The sequence below is a fragment of the Botryllus schlosseri genome, chromosome 14, assembly GCF_051294905.1.
Source record: "Botryllus schlosseri isolate E-star chromosome 14, Bs_hap1, whole genome shotgun sequence".
Classification (NCBI taxonomy): domain Eukaryota; kingdom Metazoa; phylum Chordata; class Ascidiacea; order Stolidobranchia; family Styelidae; genus Botryllus; species Botryllus schlosseri.
In genome coordinates, this window is record NC_137249.1 from 8314733 (window position 1) to 8337643 (window position 22911).

Sequence of the window (22911 nt, forward strand, 5' to 3'; positions counted from 1 at the left end):
GACCTTGATGATTAATTTGACCCAACACATTTTATGAAGCAGTTTATCTCATCCTACTCATCTACGACCACTTAATGATGAAGATACCTGATGCAGAGCAAATTTATTTTCGCAGAGGCACATCTCCTAGTTTGAAGAGCTTCTTGGAGGTACAGAACTTCAATATACAATTAAATAGTATATTCATATTGAAATGAACCCGAATAGTTTCGATCCGGTTTGTACCAGACCTGCGCGATTAAATGTTATATTGATCGACTTTTCCAGAATTAATTTTCAAGCCTCTTTCTGAACCATTAGGATGTGGAAATTTCTATCTACTTTATATATAATCATGTCGGTACCATGATTAAACTAAATCGACACTGTCACGCGCCACGCTCTATAATTCTTCTCAGGGTTTGTGAATGCCTGCGATATATATCGTAGATAGCTCACGCTATCACAATCACACTCGTGTTTAGGACGTAAATAGGGGATGTTCCCGCCGGTATAATCATAACGTCTTTACTTATACTATAATAGAAACGTGTCATTTTGGAAACCGTCATACCACTTCAGGAAAACTGTGTTAAAAAACTTGAGCAAGCAATAGGCTACTCCACTGCGGATGATACATTCCCTCGGATATAGTCAGGTTATGTGTGTTCATACGATTGCCGTAAGATTATTTGTGACTTCAGAGGATTTGTTGGACAATATTGTATAACAGATGATATCAATCAGAATGAGGTCTATAGCGACACGCTAAAATATGGTGAATGGAATTAAAGTAACGTTTGCATATATAAATGATAAACACTGATCGCGCTCGAGCAAAAATCTAAATTCCATCAGTATTTATCTCCAATAGCACCAACGAAACAACACACATCGGAAGCGATTTGTTTATGAATGACAGAAGATAATTCGTGCGACGCCCACAACGCGAATACGAACCGATTTAGGATCGTCGGCGCTGCACAAGATGTCTAAATATTGTGCAACACTTTTGGGTCCACCGCTCCTTTTGGCATATTTATAAAATATATTGGTTAACATAAATATGAGAGGTACCAGGATTTTAATATATCCTTTCGGAGCATTAATATAAGCTATAAACCCGTGTCATATTTTTTCAAGATAGAAATTGCGTTTACGTGAGGACGGGTTTGATTTCCCGATACGTAGTGCTAAATAACGATGTCCCTGGAATTATAGAATTCAGTAACTGTATCTTTCCGTTGGGTAAGAAAGAATACACCTTCGCCTAAGCTTCGCGTATGGAATACAAAATCATTCTGTAAATTGTCCCTTGCTTTCCAGAATAAACACAGATCATGGAATATACAGTCCTAGTGAACCATTTTTGTATATGAGGGTTGTGATGTCTCTAAAAAGGGGTGCATAAATCTGATGTGCGATCATCGCACAGATGCACATGCTCTTGCAATACCACAAGACCGAGAGTGCATGTAGGTTTTAGCAATGATCAGATGATATTACAGATTAGAAACCGAATACTGTTGCAGAATTGAGCTTGAAAACCAGCGCCCAATCTGAATCCCAAATCCTACATTCTACATTGGATCTAGATAAGTCTTGTGCGGACCTGAATTGACTTGAACTGCGGTAGGAAATTACTCGATTACTAGAAATTCAAAAATTCAAACCCCGACCAAATCTTTAAATCTGTTCTTGCACGTCCGAGTCCAGTACCGTCCCTGGTATATATGAGAGTATATGTGTGTGATTATGTAGATGATTGTTCCATGGGATTTTTGAGATGATTTCATATCTTTGGCGAAAACTTATTACTGATCCGTTGTTAGCGGTTTTGCTGTGGAAAGCTGCGGAAATACACCGCTTGGATTGAATAAAACGCCGTGCAAGCCGTGATGTACGGTGAACGCGTGAGCCCCACCATAGGGATTTCCAGGAAATATTTGCGTATACGGCGACATTGGTAAGATTTGTTATGGTTGGGGTCACATGACATGTCAGATCTCATTACATCTGCTGATGGAGGTTGACTGTTTGCCAACTACGAACGGATTACAGCAAACATAACAAGTGGAAACTAACAATTAATGTGGCAGCATAAAAGAAACTGCTGCTTCTGAAGCTCGCCGCCGCTTTTGCCACCTCGGCATTAGAAGTTGGCTTCGTCACTTTAAAATCAATCATGCGTCAATAATAGGCCGGAAAACGACGACTTTGAATTTAATAACTGGAAAATATGATATTTATAATCGAAATACTACTCCGTGGTTCGCGTTCCGCGAATTCCTCATCTTACTTTAGAGGCATGTACTGTGGTTGACAGATTATGTCCACATTTATCTAACGAAAGCTACTTCACGGATCTCATAAATTAGTTCCGCGGCGCTCCGCCTATCGATTAGTTTACTTGCCATCATTATCGATGTGATGTGATGAGAATCGTTCGACACTATTAGAATTTGGTAAAATCAAGTTATACGAGAAAACTTTCCTTTCAGTTACATTATCATCTATTGGGATCGGACCTTACACAAATTCTTTGGAGTAATGCAGTGCGACATCAAATTGAGAATCGCTCGTTCTGTGTTTTAGCGAGACACCGCTGCCATATTCCGTACCTACCGGCTAACACCTGGAATGCGCTGCTTGCTTTTAAAAGAATTTGCGATGTACACGTGGCTACTTTGGCGTCTTGATGACGCATCGAATCAAATTGACATTCCTTAAACGAATAAATTCGTTCCGGGACTATCTAAATATGCAGCCAACGACATGCATAGAGGGCTGTCCAGGATTGTGAAAAAAAATACTCCTATAGTCACGAGTTGGTCTTGACGACTAATGCAGAACCGCTTAAATTCTAACTGAATCTTTGAAGAACTTGTTCAACATGGATGATTATGACTATTTTACTCACCGTTTGCAATCAGCGCGAATCAGTAAGAAGGTGAATAGCAGAAGAAACGCTGAATTTCTTGAAATGCTGAGACGCTTTCGTGTTGAGTTGTATTGCCTTTGTAATCGGCAGGCGTTTAGTAGGTATCCGAAATATATTACGGTCCATAAAATAATATCGCGGAAGGAACTGCTTTCCCTCGACACGTTCTCCGACGATGTCCGACCGCACGTCCGGACGTCGTTAACATTCTCATCAACCTGGACGAGATGACAAAGCGATGAAGTCCTTCTTTGAAGAGTTCCGAAGCCTTTGATTGATTCATTCAATCGCTCTCGTGGCGTTTTGGATTTTGAGAAGTCGGGAAAATTTCTCGAGTTTAGATGACTCGATTCGTCGCAAATCGGATTGTTACATTTTATCGGATCAAAATTGCGCCGACAATAATGCGACCCCTGAGCAATACTGATATTTTTTTCTCTATCATTAGTCACATATTGCCACGGACAGCAATTGTCGACACCTTCGCTATTTACAAGATCCGCGTCTGATACCAATAGTTTTTGTAAAGATGTTCGGTTGCATATTATGGCAGGATGATTTTTCCTCGCTCTTTTGCCCTGTACATGTGTTTCCACGTTAAGAAGTCCGTTCGTAGAAGCATAGAGTTTGGCTCTATTCGAGTCATGGTCTTTCAAATGCCTTGTTGAATTCACGTGTACCGCTGAATCATTCCTCTCGTGATCAAGACTTCTCAATTGTGTTCGTCGCAAATTAGTTGACTCCTTCAATCCAATCACATCTCTGGACTTGGTATAATCCATCGCATATTTTGTGCACCTACAGCTCCTCGCATGTTTCTCTGATATATTAGCCATGCAAGTACGGATATTTTCCTTCCCATAGAATTCGACCATTTGTTCTGTCTAATCCTCTTGACTCAATTTAATTATTTTTACATTCCCGTATTACGAGTTATTAATCCAGAGCACTTTTCATAAGTTACAAGTGTAACAATATGGCTTCATAACTTCTAGAAGGCAGTGAATCAAATACATTCACGTGTTCAGAAATACAGAATTCAAACCTAATATTTTAACGTAAACATAATCTTACCTCATCGTTAGAATTTTCTGTACGCAGACCACCATATAGATAAATTCACCATATCTCGCTAAAAGAGTAGTCTAATATCCTATACACGCTATCCATATGTACCCCAATATACCCACTCACTGCGCGGACTTCCATGTACGGCATGATAAACATTACGATAGAATTGTCACTAGTGAATATCAGAATTTTCCAATGCAATGATGTGTATACACGGGGGGGTACTCGTGTCCACTTGTATTCAGCTTGTGCATACAAATTCCGATGACGATGGTGGAAGAACTCGAGTCGATTTGTTGTGTCTTTAAATTAACTTGAAAGTAAAACACATCGCAGTAGAATACCGCTAAAACAGTGGATCAGCATATTGATCATCTTGTGGCATAGGTCATTTTGGATTCATAAGCACAATTTAGTAAGATTTCGTCTCGTCAGTTTTTTTTCGGCACATATAGGCATATATGGACTACCCATTCTATTTCATTGACGAACACGAAGAAACAACGGTATTTATGGATAAGGGCACTCTACAAGTCTGTAGTCTAGCAACACGTCCAACATTTAACGCAACCGACACGCGAGCGGAAACTCTTGAAGCCAATTACCCAGACTTGTGAAGACATGCGACCAGAGAGGATCGAAGAGCATATTAATCCAACCTTGCATGCACCATGAAGTAGACACGCCATATACTATTTTATAGGTAGAAAAAAAATTGAAAAAAAAAACTCTAATTAGCAAATTCGTTGAAGTTATCCGATTTAGATCCAGAATGTTTATCGCACCTATTTCTCGACCAAACTCAAAGCTGAACTCTTCCGGCAATAATCGCATTATGAGGAAGGCTGCCAGTCGCGAAAACCTGACTGGCATTTCACACATATTTCCCGGTGGCCGCCTCACCCTCTAGCTCTATTCCATTTTTATGATAGAAATATTCGACAGAAGCGCCTCTCCTGCGCCGTAGACAACAGTAGCTTCGGGGCTTCCAAATGAACTGCTTTCACTCCAGCAGTCGTTTGACGAACAGAGAACTTGCGATATTATAGGAAAAAAGAAAATAACGCTCTGCACGGATTGTGTGATCGGATAGTCTTATTCTGGGCCTTTGAAGACTGCCGTCTTGAACTCGAAATATCAAAGACATTACGGGATTAGTGCGTTTACAATATTGCCGAAGCGACAATTTTTCGTACCGGGTGTCTTTCCGTCTCCGGAAATTTTGGGAATGACTTTGTCTCTAGTGATATCCTTTACTGGTTCTAAATAGGTTTGTGGCCTCATTAGATAAAATGATTTGTTTATAGGTCCTACTAACGATTTTAACATAGTATAGGCCTATTCATGATCTTGAATAGTTGAATTAGTAGGCCCTACTCGTAAGTTCCGATACTAGATTGTCGCCGAGATTTTAAAATGTTATTAGTCCAAATCTCTACGCAAATGAATATGAAAACGATGATATGGTTTCGTTATTAATCACACAAAATTAGTAAAAAGCATTTTGATGCAGTTCGTCGTAAAATTTATTTTAATTAACCAACGGCTTATATTTATGATTTGAAATAGTGGTAGAGCTTTATATCGTCAGTTCATCATTTCCTTAGCTATAACCAAAGAGATCTTGTGATTGTGAATGGGATTGACTGATGAAAGTTTAGTCCTCTTTTTATAGGAAATTTCCTCTCGATTGACTGGGAAGTGGCATTAATATCCGTGTACAAGCCGCCGTGCAGACTGTACTGGCCATTCAAATATGATGCCATATTTCCCAAGAATGGTTTTCTTGTCACGCATTGGTCATCGAAGTCTTGCGAATCCGGTGGAGTTGGCTTTTGTCGCCATTTTATAGCGAATATATGCCGTACAACAGGAGTGCTCAGCTCACATATGTGACGGGGTGTGATCTCCTTTTCGAATCCAGACGTCAACGTAATAAAACCACCTGCTGAAGAACAATAAGGTCGACCCGAAACTCCTATATACCTAATTAGATTGGGTTGTACCTTGACCATAGTCTAGTTAATTTGTTGTCGATATTGCCTGTTGCAACCAATAAGACTTACAATTATTATTGCTGCGTATAGTCTGCCCAAAAGCCCTAGCAATCTACTGGGGATGACTTCACTCCTGCCTTACAACCAGGAATATTATAGACTGGTTTGGGATGCAAATTCCTAATTCCAATCAGGAATAATAACCCTGCGTATGAGTATTGGCAACATTGATCTCGTCTCCTAGTAAGAGATATCCGAAGCTTCACTCTGCAGCCGCATGGTGACATCTGTATAATATTCAAAGCATTGTCCTCAAATCTTGCATTATAAAATTTGTTAGTATATAAACCTCGACTAAAAATCATGACATGGCCTTTTCTACAATATATACCGTCTGACGATTGATGTATTTTGTTCCCTGTTGCTATAAATATCCAATATATTGAGTTTTCGCATGGGACTGTCGCGAAGACTGGATCTTGCCCGTAGCCTATAAGAGATTTGACTATTTAATATTTTGTCACTCTATATTGCGTCAGTTTCGGAAATAATGTTGATGCAGATTGCACAAAAAAAGTGAAAGTAATACTTCCTGAATACATCCCCGCGGCACTTAAGATGTGCGAATGGATTTTAACCCGGTAACAGTGACAGGATACAATCAGTCGAGTTTATAGTAGTCTGGTGGAATCTGTCGTAATCTAGGGTTGCCATGCGGACATATCCGGAATTTCACTGAAAAAAACTGCGTCCGGGAGGAAATTCTAAAATATGCGTAATTGTCCGGAATTTTGAAGGCCTGCAGTGGGCTCAGAAATTTTTCGTAAATCAACATAAATAATATTATTTTCAAGCAGATTTATGCTATTCTGAAATTTCTTCGCGCTGCGTGCGAGTTAATGCAACGTATTTTGGTATTGGTATGGGCACCAGGCATCGCCCTCGTCAAAAAATGCAATCAAAAATAAATATAGATAACCATAATTTACTGAAATAAGTCTACTTGTAATCGCAGGTATATTCCTAGAGTTGATTAAGGCCGATCGGATGTTTCAGTCACAGACAGTGGTTCCAAATCATGGGGTCGTTTGCCTTTATCTATGGGGATCGCGATGACGTTGGACGTAATCACTTAGGGATGGTGTGAACGGGGCCTACGATAAATATCGTAGGCCCCGGTGTGAACCTCTAAAAGGTTCAGGTTCGTGTGAACGCGAACCTTTTTGAAAGGTTCTGTGTGAACGCGAACGTGAACCTCATGACGTCACGTGACGTCATATTGGTAATTCCAACCCTACATTTCATTGAAGTGATAGCCTATATCAATGCACGTACATTGTACACTGTACACTGTACACGATACCTAGCGACTACTCGGGCCACATATTGCCGCAATGCTGAAGCACATATTGACCTTTTAAACGTCGCCAAATGTATCAACTGGGGCAATCTAATGATATAATAATCCGAGAAAATCAATATTTTCCGTCGCTTTGCCAACAATGTCGACGAGGACTTGCAAGGGAATATAAGCTTGCTCATTAACGGTCTAGGCCAGACCGGACAATGTATTCGGCGTCTGAGTTTATTTTGCTACGTTGAAGTTGAGCAGAGTATAAAACGGGTTTCTATACTCGCTACCGATATTACCCCATTAACAAGTTATCCAGCAGTAGCCATTAGCCAACACCCAAATCGCACTGATTTGGTTTTTATGAAAAAATAAACATATGTAAACAAGATTGACCCCGTACGTTTGCTAGATTTTTTTACATCGGACAACGATATCAATTTCATTGATTGGTTGAATATGCATCATTCGCTAACTACACATGTAGTGTATTTCGCTCTTGATATTGTGTGATTGCGGGTCAAGCTCACAGTAAAGAGTCACTAAATATTCACATACGGAAAACTGGATATTTCGACCAAACTTTTGTAACAAAGCAAGTAAAATTTTTGAGATGGTCAAGGTCGATGCTCGTTTAGTGTTGATTTTTTGATGCTGTCCGTGCCATGAATAGATTGGGCCGCAGTTGAAATGCAATAAATTTCAACCAAAGATGTTACAATGAAGTGAAAATCGTAATATATGAAAAAGGTTCACACTGCAGAACCTACCAAGGTTCGTTTGTGAACGTGAACCTCTAAATTTCCGAGGTTCACACACAGAACGCGAACGTGAACAACACGTTCACATCATCCCTATTAATCAGCTTCCTAGGCCGTGAGTAAGTTTTGGCTAGCTGATTTTTTTTTAGTAATCAGCATATCAAGTTTTGAGATGGGCTAAGGAACATTTTCAAGTTGGAAATGAGGTCGCGACCATAAAAGATTGGAAATCACCGGATGTGCAACCTGATGGTACATTTTATAGTAGCCTATTATATGATAGAAGCAATATTATTGACAGAATTCATTCATAATATTTAACAACCAGATGCATATAGTAATAAGTGCCCAAGAAGTTACATTGATTTCCTAATGGTGGGCCCAAGATCAATGCTTTTTTGGGGCGGAAGGCGGCTGAAAAAACGTTGTTTCGGACCTGATTAAAAACACACAACCAGATAGTCGCACCGACCTAACATTACAGCAGGGCTGTCAAACACAATCCAGATAGGCAAGAACCGGCCCGCCGGACGATTTCATCCGGCCCGTGAAGAAATCTATTGCAGTAGCAATCATCCGAGCTCGCATTCCAGATGGCCCAATTCATGACCTATATCCCACTCCATTCCTGTATACCAGGGCTGTCAAACATACGGCCCGCGGCCCGCCATACGATTTCATCGGGCCCGCGAAGCTATTCTGAGTAGATCGAAAAATAATTACATTATTCAGCACATTTCTAACAAATGTTGAGATTTTTTGCAGAGCATGCTCATAGGCCACATTACAACCACCCGACTATGGCGTTACGGTTTTACTATAGATAACTAACCTACGGAGGTTAGTTATCTGTAGTTTTACACTCTCTAATTCGAAAAGGCAAAGGTGCACAGTGCACACTGATTTCAGAGTTTTATCGAAAAATGGACTAGCAAGTAGGCCTAATAATTCACAAAAGCGAAAACGCCAATTGGGAACGGTTATATGCAGTATATATGAGAAATATTTATTGGCTAGAAAATGATAACATTGCTATGTCACTTCCCAACCAATAGTTCCTCGGACTTGAGAGAAATCCGACTTATGCGATTTAATGACAAAAATCCAAATTCCAAAGTCCTCGTTTACAGGTAAATATCTTGTATTCCACACAGCGTATACGTTGGCTACCGTCAGATTACGAATATAGCAAAGGGAGCATATAAATAGGCCAACTTGGATCGTCGTTAACGCCACGCTTTTATCGTTTCTATGCTGTATTCAACCGTTCAATCATCGTATATCTGCCAATTTCATTGTTCGCGAAGTATTATTATCTTTATATAAGCTTGATAATAAAGTATTCAAGTTAAAAAGGGAGGCACGATGTAACATTCTGATATCAGTTGACTGGTCCGACCCGCGACCGCTTTGAAGGCTTGAATCCGGCCCGCGACCTAATTTGAGTTTGACACCTCTGCTGCATACAGTCGATGGGCAATGCTAGTGGGCGCTAAAGAGTGTCTGGAATTTGCTTCACAAAAATATGGTAACCCTATCGTAATCCAGTGAATACATTAAAAGAGATGTCATTGTTCTGGGGGAATGTCACTTCAAATGAAAACTTGAAATTAAGGATATATTGATCCGTTACCACACGAATTTACGTTAATGAAAATCACATGGTATCCAAGAGTTAACGTAGTGACAGACAATGCGGTTCTGGATCGGAAGTCTTGGGTTCGAACCCGGCCGGTCACCACTCACCAACAGCAACAACAGACGACAACAACAGCGGAAAATGCTGGTACATGCCGGATAACCGGCGATTCCTTCGCACTTCCATCAAAAATAAGCAGTTCAGCAAATACCATTTCCAAAAAAAATTGTTGCACCAGTTAACTAGATATAGTCGACGTAAACGATATGGAATGGTTGGAACCCTTGAATTCGTTTTCAACAGGTTCAACAGATATATCATTGGAACAGAATTGAAGTTCTAGTTATGATGACCGCCGACCGTCAAAATGCTTCATGACGATGTAGTCCTGTTCGAATATACTTTTTGGGCCATAAGATTATAGATAACTAACCTACCGTAGACTAGTTATCTATAATAAGATCGGGGTCAGAAACCTGTTCGTCGAAGAAGTCATATTGGCCCTGTATTTTCAATTGTAAAACTTAAGGAGCCATATAACAATGTCCATACATTGCGACGTTACAATTGAAGATTCGTGACTAAAAGCAATAAAACAGCGAACAATGGGTTTGCACTCCATCCTAGGATCCTCTATAATATAGAGTCTATATTTTAATCATGGACCATGTTTTAAACATGTTTGTTTTCAATTGATTTTTGTTATATATACAACCCTATATACATAACATAGGACGTAATTTCGCGATCCACTACGCCAGTGGCTCTTGAGTTGACATTGGCGACAGCACCCCCTAGGTGGCGATCTCGATTTTGAAGGGGGCGGAACACTGAGCTATATAAAGGGGGCGGAAACAGGGTGTCTTCATACTGAGTTTCGGTAACATTCTATCCGGTAAACTTTTATCGAATTCACTCAATACGAACGTAAGCCCTCTGGTGTGAACGTAATGTTCTCCGTAAATGTTTTCGAAATATGTGCAATATGAACGGGCACTTCTTCGATGGCAGTCAGACATCGAAAAGTGGTCACCATGATCACCGATGAATGTTTTCCATGAACACGAAAAAAAAATTATAAACGTCAAAATATATTTTTTTTTGTGCCTTTCGAAAGACGAATGTTAGGGTTGGGGTGGGGGGTCTTAGGGTGGGGGAAAGGGGGATATTAGGGTTGTCGGAGGCGATATTAGTGTTAGGATTGGTGCATGGGGATATTAGGGTTGGCGGAGGGGATATTAGTGTTAGGATTGGTGGATATTAGTGTTAGGATTGGTGGATAGGGATATTAGGGTTGGGGTGGGGGAAAGGGCGATATTAGGGTTGGCGGAGGGGATATTAGTGTTAGGATTGGTGGATGGGGATATTAGGGTTGGCGGAGGGGATATTAGTGTTAGGATTGGTGGATATTAGTGTTAGGATTGGTGGATAGTAATATTAGGGTTGGGGTGGGGGGTATTAGGGTGGGGGAAAGGGGGATATTAGGGTTGGCGGAGGGGACATTAGTGTTAGGATTGGTGGATAGTAATATTAGGGTTGGGGGAGGGGGAGATAGCGTAGTCGTAACGATAAGCGCCCACCAATCTGGCGGACCCGGTTCGATTCCCGTCGGAGGTTTATGTGGGCTCCTCTTCCCTCGCCGTTGCCGCTCTTACGGAGACAAAAAAGACCAACGAAAGAAAGCACTCACAAGGAATGGAAAGAACTAGTAGAAAGGACCGCGGCTTCAATAAGATCAACATCGAAATGAACTGCGACATCGGGCACGGCTTCGATAAGATCAACATAGAAAAGAACTGCGACATCGGGCACTCTAGACCGAGGTGGAAATTAGATTAAAAGGATCGCAACTGCATGTGTGTCGTTCGACATCCTCCTATCTGCTCATTACATCGCATTTTGTCTTATCGCATGTACATTGTGTGTGACTTGTTCAGATGAAACATATAACCCAACGATTAATAATATGATATTATTACTATTAGGGTTGAGGTGGGGAATGTTAGGGTCCATTCATTACATTCAGCACCCATTACCATCCGTTCAAAAGATACATATTTTCCAATTGCCAAGACAGAAAGTATCGAATCTTTCATTCGAGCACGGGGTTAGATCGTTCTAGTTCATTACAAAACTGATTCAAATATAAGCGAGTGATTAATATGATGCCTATTGAATCAATAGGTTACGTCAATTCACGCGCAGTCATCATTACAAACGATGGAAAAACATAAGCGGGTGAATTCAAGCCTGCAGGCTCGTGCCGCTAGGATATACTTTGCGATAGGTGATGCTGGAGCAAACTGATGATAATCAGTATGTTGATATTTCATCCTTTCGAATACACGAAAAGATTGCGATTGAACGAAAAAATTGGAAGGTATTGAAACGATATTTAGTAGTCGTTGAAACCGGACATTCGGACACCACACTTCCTGTAGCCATAAGACAATGTAAAGAGGCACTTACGTCGTTGTAGCCTTGTAGGATGGGCAGTTGGACACTGAATATAAAGTAACAGAAGTGATGGGATGATAGCCTAATGAAGTGGCATGTTTCGGAATGATGGGCCGATATATCAAATTGAGATTTGAATGTTGACGTTCTTGACGACTGTCGGGATGGCCTTCGAGGCTTTTAGCGATGTCTTTCCCAAACTTATTTCCACGGCGTATTTCAATATCGAATATATTTTACATATAGATAGAAAGTCTCGAATCGAGAGGTGAAGTCAATACACGCATTCATGGTTAACACGACCATATGGAATTAGAGATAACTGACCTACCGTATGTTAGTTAATTATCTATAATGGAATCAAGATTATATAGGCTTGCATCGCTGGGATAGAGATTGACCTTAATAATGTTATAGTGGACCGGACTTTCTGCCAGCACGTGAACGACCAACTGAGGCAAGGCGATATATACCCTTCGAAGAATGATGATCTTCATCGGAATCCATTGTGACACACAGAAAACGAATGTCATCAGAAAATTGGCACTAGCCAACCCAATATTGCATAATGACATATTCAAACTTATCTATAGTATACGTCCATAATATATTTAGGTCGATAGAACGTAATTGGGCTACCGCTACGGTCAATTCTAATGTCTATTGCGTGCTACACGATAAAGGCGCGGTATGTCTTGGTGAACGGGACTTTGGAATGTTCATTGCCAACCTAATAATATGGTTGTCACTTCTGTTACTTTATATTCAGTGTCCAACTGCCCATCCTACAAGGCTACAACGACGTAAGTGCCTCTTTACACTGTCTTATGGCTACAGGAAGTGTGGTGTCCGAATGTCCGGTTTCAACGACTACTAAATATCGTTTCAATACTTTCCAATTTTTTCGTTCAATCGCAATCTTTTCGTGTATTCGAAAGGATGAAATATCAACATACTGATTATCATCAGTTTGCTCCAGCATCACTTATCGCAAAGTATGTCCTAGCGGCACGAGCCTGCAGGCTTGAATTCACCCGCTTATGTTTTTCCATCGTTTGTAATGATGACTCCGCGTGAATTGACGTAACCTATTGATTCAATAGGCATCATATTAATCACTCGCTTATATTTGAATCAGTTTTGTAATGAACTAGAACGATCTAACCCCGTGCTCGAATGAAAGATTCGATACTTTCTGTCTTGGCAATTGGAAAATATGTATCTTTTGAACGGATGGTAATGGGTGCTGAATGTAATGAATGGACCCTAACATTCCCCACCTCAACCCTAATAGTAATAATATCATATTATTAATCGTTGGGTTATATGTTTCATCTGAACAAGTCACACACAATGTACAAGTACATGCGATAAGACAAAATGCGATGTAATGAGCAGATAGGAGGATGTCGAACGACACGCATGCAGTTGCGATCCTTTTAATCTAATTTCCACCTCGGTCTAGAGTGCCCGATGTCGCAGTTCTTTTCTATGTTGATCTTATCGAAGCCGTGCCCGATGTCGCAGTTCATTTCGATGTTGATCTTATTGAAGCCGCGGTCCTTTCTACTAGTTCTTTCCATTCCTTGTGAGTGCTTTCTTTCGTTGGTCTTTTTTGTCTCCGTAAGAGCGGCAACGGCGAGGGAAGAGGAGCCCACATAAACCTCCGACGGGAATCGAACCGGGTCCGCCAGATTGGTGGGCGCTTATCGTTACGACTACGCTATCTCACCCTCCCCCAACCCTAATATTACTATCCACCAATCCTAACACTAATGTCCCCTCCGCCAACCCTAATATCCCCCTTTCCCCCACCCTAATACCCCCCACCCAACCCTAATATTACTATCCACCAATCCTAACACTAATATCCACCAATCCTAACACTAATATCCCCTCCGCCAACCCTAATATCCCCATCCACCAATCCTAACACTAATATCCCCTCCGCCAACCCTAATATCCCCCTTTCCCCCACCCTAATACCCCCCATACCCCAACCCTAATATTACTATCCACCAATCCTAACACTAATATCCCCTCCGCCAACCCTAATATCCCCATCCACCAATCCTAACACTAATATCGCCTCCGACAACCCTAATATCCCCCTTTCCCCCACCCTAATACCCCCCACCCAACCCTAATATTACTATCCACCAATCCTAACACTAATATCCACCAATCCTAACACTAATATCCCCTCCGCCAACCCTAATATCCCCATCCACCAATCCTAACACTAATATCCCCTCCGCCAACCCTAATATCCCCCTTTCCCCCACCCTAATACCCCCCATACCCCAACCCTAATATTACTATCCACCAATCCTAACACTAATATCCCCTCCGCCAACCCTAATATCCCCATCCACCAATCCTAACACTAATATCGCCTCCGACAACCCTAATATCCCCCTTTCCCCCACCCTAAGACCCCCCACCCCAACCCTAACATTCGTCTTTCGAAAGGCACAAAAAAAAATATATTTTGACGTTTATAATTTTTTTTTCGTGTTCATGGAAAACATTCATCGGTGATCATGGTGAACACTTTTCGATGTCTGACTGCCATCGAAGAAGTGCCATGAACGTAGGCGGCGCCTTACTTATTTCACCAAACTGTCAATCATTTCGTGCTTTTCGTAAACTCGGGTTCATATTGACTTACGGTATCGGTACCGGTACTGAAGTTGTGACGGTACCGGTACTGTTGCTGGTGTCTTTTAAGGACGACCGGTGATGTAAGCTGTGATGATGATGTTAGTCATAATTATTTCGGTTACTCAGGAAATTATTTTATTTATACAACAAAATGGCTAGCAATGATAATGTTCAGCAGTGGTGCATGAGATGGGGATTCAGTCGCTTTTGAGCTTCGTGATAGTTTTCAAATAATATTATACACATTCCGGGTCAAGTGTAGAATACGGCCACCTCGAGAAAGTGATCCCCATGACCATCACCGATCAGTGTTGCACATGAACGTGTCGAAATTCATAGTGCTTCACGTAGATACCGAACATGCTTCCCACAAAACCCTATAAATCAAGTCGGGGTTCCATATTATATCATATTATTGCCTCTTATAAACAACTCATCTTGAATTCACAGATACACATGCCAGTGATGAGCAAGATTACATTTTACATCGCTCGCTCGAATGCCAGATGAAGAACTTGTACAAGAAAACGTAGGAAAAGGACAAGGAAGCGACTTACTCCGATCTCTTCACCACATTATGTATTGTGTATCGCATTTTTATCGAAAATTTAAAAAATACAACGCACTTTGCGCCCACTTCACTCATGTACAGACACTCACATAATAGGGTGTGATAATAGGTGCGGGGGAGATAACGTAGTGGTAACGATAAGCGCCTACTAATTTGGCGGACCTGGTTCGATTCTCGTCGGACGTTTATCCCCCGCTGTTGCCATTCTTACCGTGACAAAAAAGCCCAGAAAATACCCTGAAAAGAACTGGACATCGGGCACTCTAGGCGGCCAAGATACTCATGTGAAGACACTCGCATAATAGGATATAATACCAAGTGTACTTTGCGGCCATGGGCACTCTAGGCGGCCAAGATACTCATGTGAAGACACTCGACCTGCAAATGGTCCTGTGACCAAAAGTAGAGGAGGTACAGTAGTTGCAATGCCGTCAGATTGCTTTTGTAAAAAAAAGAACCAAGACGTATGCTCCAAAAATTCTTGCATTTCTGTGAATGAAAAATGTCACGAAATATTAGTTTCTGGCTCCAACAACAAAATGTTTGACTTCCTACCGGACAACGCCAGGCGGTCTGATCTTTAACGTTCCTGAATTTTTCAGCGCATGGCACGCTGCATTGTGGGCAATTCTGTTGCCTTGCAAGTAGTCCATGCTGCCTGAAAAACTGTATGGCTGCAGTGTTGCTTGACAGCGCGCCCATTCCAATGAGCTCTGGTATGCCTACACCAACTAAACTCGACATGCTTAGGCTACTGATAAATGTGGGCTATGAAATGAAATGATATATTATTTAGCGATGATTTGTTTTACAAATTTTATTACGACATGAAATTATTCATAGATAGAAATCAGCCTAATCCTAAAGGCCACTGTAGTTTCTACTGCGCCTAATTTTTAATTATATTCCTGCAAGTTTGCAAGTTTCTCTTTCCTGTTCATTCATTCGTTACTTGCATTCACATCTTCACCGCCTTCTGTTGACCAAACGCTGCTGAAGTTATTGCTCGACTTACACATGGAAGAGTCGTGTTCGGAAACTCTTCCACCGTGATCAATTATTAAGTTCATTGTTAATCACAATGTTTTTTCCGGTTGATGACCATGTACCATTGTTGAAGATGATACCTTCATGTGACCAATGTGGGTTGACGTACATAAGGACGCATTCTGACTGTACAATGCCTCTCGGCGTTAGCAACCACCGATAGCAACGCATGCGACGCGAATGAAACTATGAGGGCGATATTTTACCTAAATAACTGAAGATTTTGACCTGAAATGAAATGTTGGCATTTTTCGACCTAACCCTAGCAACCAATTGATTGTTAAACTTGCAAAAACTTGGATATTGAATGAAATGACAAATGAGAAATAAATACAGCAAATATCAAATCACAGCGCATTCACATAAGCCTGAGATTGGTCTTGTATTCTCTGCATCACTTTTCTCGTTTTTCTACACTATCATAGGCACATTCAAGTCAGACTCGAGTCACCTTTTTCGTTTGACTTGACTTGACTCGAGTCACTTTGCAAAAATGACTTGACTTGACTTGACTCGGCGCCTCAGAAATGCGGATTGACTCGTGACTCGGAGCAAAATTCATGAGTCAATAGGCCTGGTTACATGTTCGACTCGACTTGGCGTTCAAGTCGTCTCCGGTGACGTCACGCCTCATCTCTGAGCTGACTCGTAAAAGGGCCCTGTTTACATGATCCTTCTGGAAGCTGTACCGTGGACGACCCGGTGTCGCTTTACCTCTTACAAATTAATATTCGTAGTAAGTCTGGTGGGGTGGGCAAAGGTACAACGACAATGTGTGTTTGGTCGTACTCTGAAACGTTTCTTATCATCGAAATTTACGAGGATGATGAGATACTCATAATATGGATATTTGTAGAGGAAAATAATCATGTTCATATCATGATTATAGAGGAAAACAACAAGTACAAGTTATCAGCTAGCTTTTTCGGTGTCAACGAAGATGGGCCGTGGAGTAGGCGGTACACTTGGTATCATGCCCAATTATGCGAGAGTACCTACATGAGTATCTTGGCCGCAAAGTACACTTGGTATCATGCCCAATTATGCGAGAGTACCTACATGAGTATCTTGGCCGCAAATTACACTTGGTAACATGCCCTATTGTGCGAGAGTGCCTACATGAGTATCTTGGCCGCAAAGTACACTTGATATCATGCCCAATTATTGGAGAGTACCTACATTAGTATCTTGGCCGCAAAGTACACTTGGTATCATGCCCAATTATGCGAGAGTACCTACATGAGTATCTTGGCCGCAAAGTACACTTGGTATCATACCCTATTATTGGAGAGTACCTACATGCAGGGTTGTAACCAAGTCACATGGTTCCGAGTCACGAGTCAATCATACTTTTGTGGTTTTGACTCGAGTCGAGTCGAGTCATTTTCAATTCATCACAGACTCGAGTCCGAGTCCAAGTCACCGTTTAAAGGGTCAAGTCCGAGTCATGGTGTTATGACTCGAGTCGAGTCCAAGTCACAGTATTGCAGTCATGTTCAACTCATGTTTTCAATCCTGCTTGGGTGATATCGAATTCCCTGTTTGCGAAACATGCTCATTTTGTCCCTATCAGAGTCTTGGCACGTGTTTATTTAGGCAGATAACGGACAGGTCTTGGCCTCATTTACCGATGCTAAAGATAACTTTACTAATCTTAGAACTTAAAATCAAATATCTCTCTTGTCAGTCTGATACATCACCAATACAAGCATTCAGTTTTTATTATGAACACATCGACGATAGCTCACGAATAGCTGATAGAGAACCAACGAATTCACGTCTACATACTATCTGATAGAGAACCAACAAATTCACGTCAAGATACTAGTTGATAGAGAATCAATAGATGCATGTTTATGTAGAGGTATTTTCAACAGGCCAGCATGCTGTAAAAGCGTGCATGCAACTATGTGCATTGTGCAGTGACAACAGAACAGATATCTTTTGATTATACTAAAGGTTTTCCCAATTGCATTACCGACTACATCGCAGTTACACCATTGGAGAAATAATTGTACAATGGGGCTGTTCAAAAACATTTTTTCAAATTTTCTGGCTACTTCTTAAAATTGCTAGATTGCCTAAAAATCAAATTTGGCTCAATTCCAACCAGTAGAAAGCAATGCTATGAAAGAAAATTATAGACTAATTACAAATAGAGATTTTCGAATTTTACCGGCTATCTCATGATATTGTTACATTGTGTAAAAATATGATTCAGAGCAAATTTGACTCAATTCCTACTAGAAAAAGTGAAGTTATTAGAGTAGAATGTTTTGGATATGAAAAAATAATCGGCTTACTACTATGTAATTATATTATATGAAAGAATTTCTCACTAAAATACTCCATTTATTTTCAAATCCAGAATATTCTCCTCTCAGATCATTGATTCCACTTTTTTCAAATTAAGCCAGATTCAGTGTTCCTTTTATGCAACATAACAATTTTATCATGTAACCACCCAGTAAAATAAAAAAGAAGTTATTTTAGAACAGCCATATTGTACAAACATCACACAACATTAGCCATTCATTATTACTCACGTGCACAATGCACATACCTAACAAAACGTCAAATGGACGAAGGGCATTGTGTGTTTTCACAGACAGCAGATCAAATCAATGAGTTACACCTCAAAAATACTAATGTGGAAAGGAGATCCTCAAATATGTTAAAGCGGCATGGCCGTAGAATGAATCCACATCTACTGACTACACGTTCCACTAGTGCACTAGATGCAGTAATTGACAAGCATTTTTGAACCACACTGAAGAGCATTGAATACTCATTCTTTCTAGTCGCCCAAAAATGCAAAGAATCATCGCCTTCAAATCTACACATGAGCTTATCAGTCTCTTCACCATCTGAGTCATTTCATTGGCTCGAATTGAACTTTGATTCAATTGTTTGCTTGTATAATTGAAAAGTCTTGAGTACTTTAATTGCGGAGGATCTATTACCTCTTCATCACTGGACGATTTTGTACAATGCATTGCTACTATGTATCATTTTCTGTTGTTTTTACGGCGGCATATATCTGATATATCAGACAAGTGCAACGAAAGCAGTGGTGACAAATAGCGATGTCGGCAGAATTCGTCGGATGCGTTGATCTAGCCATTATGATTCGCAAATTTCTTCATCTTCAAGTCATATAAAATAAGCCGAGTCAATGACTTGGGTCGAGTCATGCGTAATGACTCGAGTACAAGTCGAGTCAATCCAAATATTGACTCGAGTCGAGTCGAGTCATTTTCCCATTTCAAGAAAATGACTCGAGTCAAGTCGAGTCATGAAAAAATCGTGACTCGAGTCTGACTCGAGTCGAGTCATGACTCGAGTCATTACAACCCTGCCTACATGAGTATCTTGGCCGCAAAGTACACTTGGTATCATGCCCAATTATGCGAGAGTACCTACATGAGTATCTTGGCCGCAAAGTACACTTGGTATCATTCCCTATTATTGGAGAGTACCTACATGAGTATTTTGGCCGCAAAGTACACTTGGTATCATGCTCAATTATGCGAGAGTACCTACATGAGTATCATGGCCGCAAAGTACACTTGGTATCATGCTCAATTATGCGAGAGTACCTACATGAGTATCATGGCCGCAAAGTACACTTGGTATCATGCCCAATTATGCGAGAGTACCTACATGAGTATCTTGGCCGCAAAGTACACTTGGTATCATGCCCTATTATTGGAGAGTACCTACATGAGTATCTTGGCCGCAAAGTACACTTGGTATCATGCTCAATTATGCGAGAGTACCTACATGAGTATCATGGCCGCAAAGTACACTTGGTATTATATCCTATTATGCGAGTGTCTTCACATGAGTATCTTGGCCGCCTAGAGTGCCCATGGCCGCAAAGTACACTTGGTATTATATCCTATTATGCGAGTGTCTTCACATGAGTATCTTGGCCGCCTAGAGTGCCCGATGTCCAGTTCTTTTCAGGGTATTTTCTGGGCTTTTTTGTCACGGTAAGAATGGCAACAGCGGGGGATAAACGTCCGACGAGAATCGAACCAGGTCCGCCAAATTAGTAGGCGCTTATCGTTACCACTACGTTATCTCCCCCGCACCTATTATCACACCCTATTATGTGAGTGTCTGTACATGAGTGAAGTGGGCGCAAAGTGCGTTGTATTTTTTAAATTTTCGATAAAAATGCGATACACAATACATAATGTGGTGAAGAGATCGGAGTAAGTCGCTTCCTTGTCCTTTTCCTACGTTTTCTTGTACAAGTTCTTCATCTGGCATTCGAGCGAGCGATGTAAAATGTAATCTTGCTCATCACTGGCATGTGTATCTGTGAATTCAAGATGAGTTGTTTATAAGAGGCAATAATATGATATAATATGGAACCCCGACTTGATTTATAGGGTTTTGTGGGAAGCATGTTCGGTATCTACGTGAAGCACTATGAATTTCGACACGTTCATGTGCAACACTGATCGGTGATGGTCATGGGGATCACTTTCTCGAGGTGGCCGTATTCTACACTTGACCCCACATTCCCTCACCATTTTAAAATTACAATACGTGACAAGAAACCACTCTGCAGTATACAAGAAGCATCTATTTATAATAACCGGCGTGTGGAATCAGATCTTTACTGGTAATAGTAATGCATACACCCTACATCAAGCCATCTCTTGTTTGGGTGACATTCTCAAAGACAGACAGTTTGTTCTACCTTCATCCATACTTTCCAAAGGGCAGTATATTATATCGACTTGGCGCTATATATATGACACTACCCCGAATCGCAACCTCGTAGCTGTAACGCTCTGTAAGACCTCCAGTTGGTAGTTTCATCACACTAGGAAGACATGTTCAGTGAACATTGTTCACACTGAAGCAAATTTACGATATATTTACCGTAAGAGAGCTCATTGTGAATGAAAGTATTTCGAAAACCACTTTCAGTATGAACAAAATTGTTTTCGTAAATATTTCGGTAAATTATAGGCAGTGTGAAGTGTTAGCTACGGTAACTGTTTCGGAATCGGTTCGGAAACTCCACTGTGGGACGATATGGGTAGGACGCTGGCGGGGCGCTGAAGAAAAATGGTGTCTCAGTAGATGATGTAGTAAGTTCTCATTGCAAATTTGCTCTTCGCAAAATTGATGTAACACCAAATTTTTTCGTCACTCCATCATCGCGCGAAGTCGGTATCTGCCACTGAGCTATATTTGAATTGTTTCCAAAAATGCAGTGGTGTAATTATAGAGATACAATCTCTAAAGTGTAATGGTGGCAAAAGTTCTGATGCGGCCGGCTTCTTGATTTGATGGTCGTGATTTCGATCCCCGCCGGGTCAGACCAAAAACTGCTCTCCGCGGTCCCGCTAGAAGCGCTAAACAATCATGGATAGCATGGTGACAAAAAATGGGGATACAGGCTAGTAGATGACCAGCTATAAGGGCCGTATCGTATCTCTGTCGTCAAAGCATCTCGATGGTGCAGACGGGAAAGAATATCATCTCTCTCTCTCTCTCTGGATTAGGTTTAGGATTAGGATTTGAGACTTCGGATTTGGATTGGATTAGGACATAGAAATTTCAAATCCGCTCATTTCTGGTACTATAGAGGATGTCCTCTATACTGGTACATTGTTGTCAAATGCGAAGAAACTATGGAAGCGTCACAGTTGGGTGACTCTAGTTTGTACGTTTTTCTTTACACACGGTTACTACATACTCTGGATTTGTCGGCGACCACTGGTTCAGTTTAATTCAGTTCATTACTTCATAACGCCGAAAGATTGCAGACGGAAAAGGCATGTTAAAATACAAGTCGATTTGTCAAATACTCATCCGACAGCGAACTCAAGACGCAATCTAGTATTGATCCTATACGGTATATAGATTAGGAGTCTGAAGTCCAATATGGAATCTCGGTACGTTTCGCCTAATATAGCATGTGAGCAGCGATGATACTTCAAGTTGAAGTAATTTATGTAAAAAAATGAAGTAAGGAGCACAGGACACCTATTCCATACAGGCCGAAGGGCAATAAGCTGCGTGTGAAAGCTAGCAACGCAAAATAATCCTTGGCTCAACGCTTATAAGCCTAAGGGGTTCAATATAGTCCGGAGTGGAATTGGTGGCAACGTCACGCAGGATTTTCTGTTTAATTCTTAAATTATTCTATATAGAAAAGCTCTCATCACACAGGATTTCTTTCAAAAAATGGACAGAGATTCCATATAGGAATATAGTGATAAATCTTCTTTTGTTGTATTAATTTCGTTATTTTGGACTCTGATCGCTAGCCTAGATTTCGGCGTTACTGCATGAATGTGTGAAATAAATCAGGATTTGTGATTAGGATTTTCTTTGTGCGCTGCTCCTACTTTTGTTGTACATACCGGTGGCTGTCCTAATTTTCTATTTCTGTTCCTATTCTTAG

The 22911-nt window shown here is 40.9% G+C and overlaps 1 protein-coding gene and 1 long non-coding RNA gene across 2 annotated transcripts in view; both read right to left on the bottom strand.

The window, feature by feature from the left end:
* Positions 1-4952, bottom strand: part of LOC145455235 (uncharacterized) — a 19637-nt gene extending 14685 nt beyond the window's left edge. The window contains exon 1 of the mRNA XM_080333183.1: positions 2900-4952. Coding sequence (XP_080189309.1) covers positions 2900-3795 — 896 coding nt within the window. The 5' untranslated portion in view covers positions 3796-4952. The remainder of the gene's footprint in view (positions 1-2899) is intronic.
* A 6248-nt stretch (positions 4953-11200) lies between these two features.
* Positions 11201-14348, bottom strand: LOC145455592 (uncharacterized). The gene is made up of 3 exons (XR_013920373.1): positions 14334-14348; positions 13562-14012; positions 11201-11508 (listed from the first exon to the last, which is right to left on the bottom strand). It is a non-coding gene; the product is annotated as an uncharacterized LOC145455592 (long non-coding RNA).
* Between the last annotated feature and the right edge of the window lie 8563 nt (positions 14349-22911).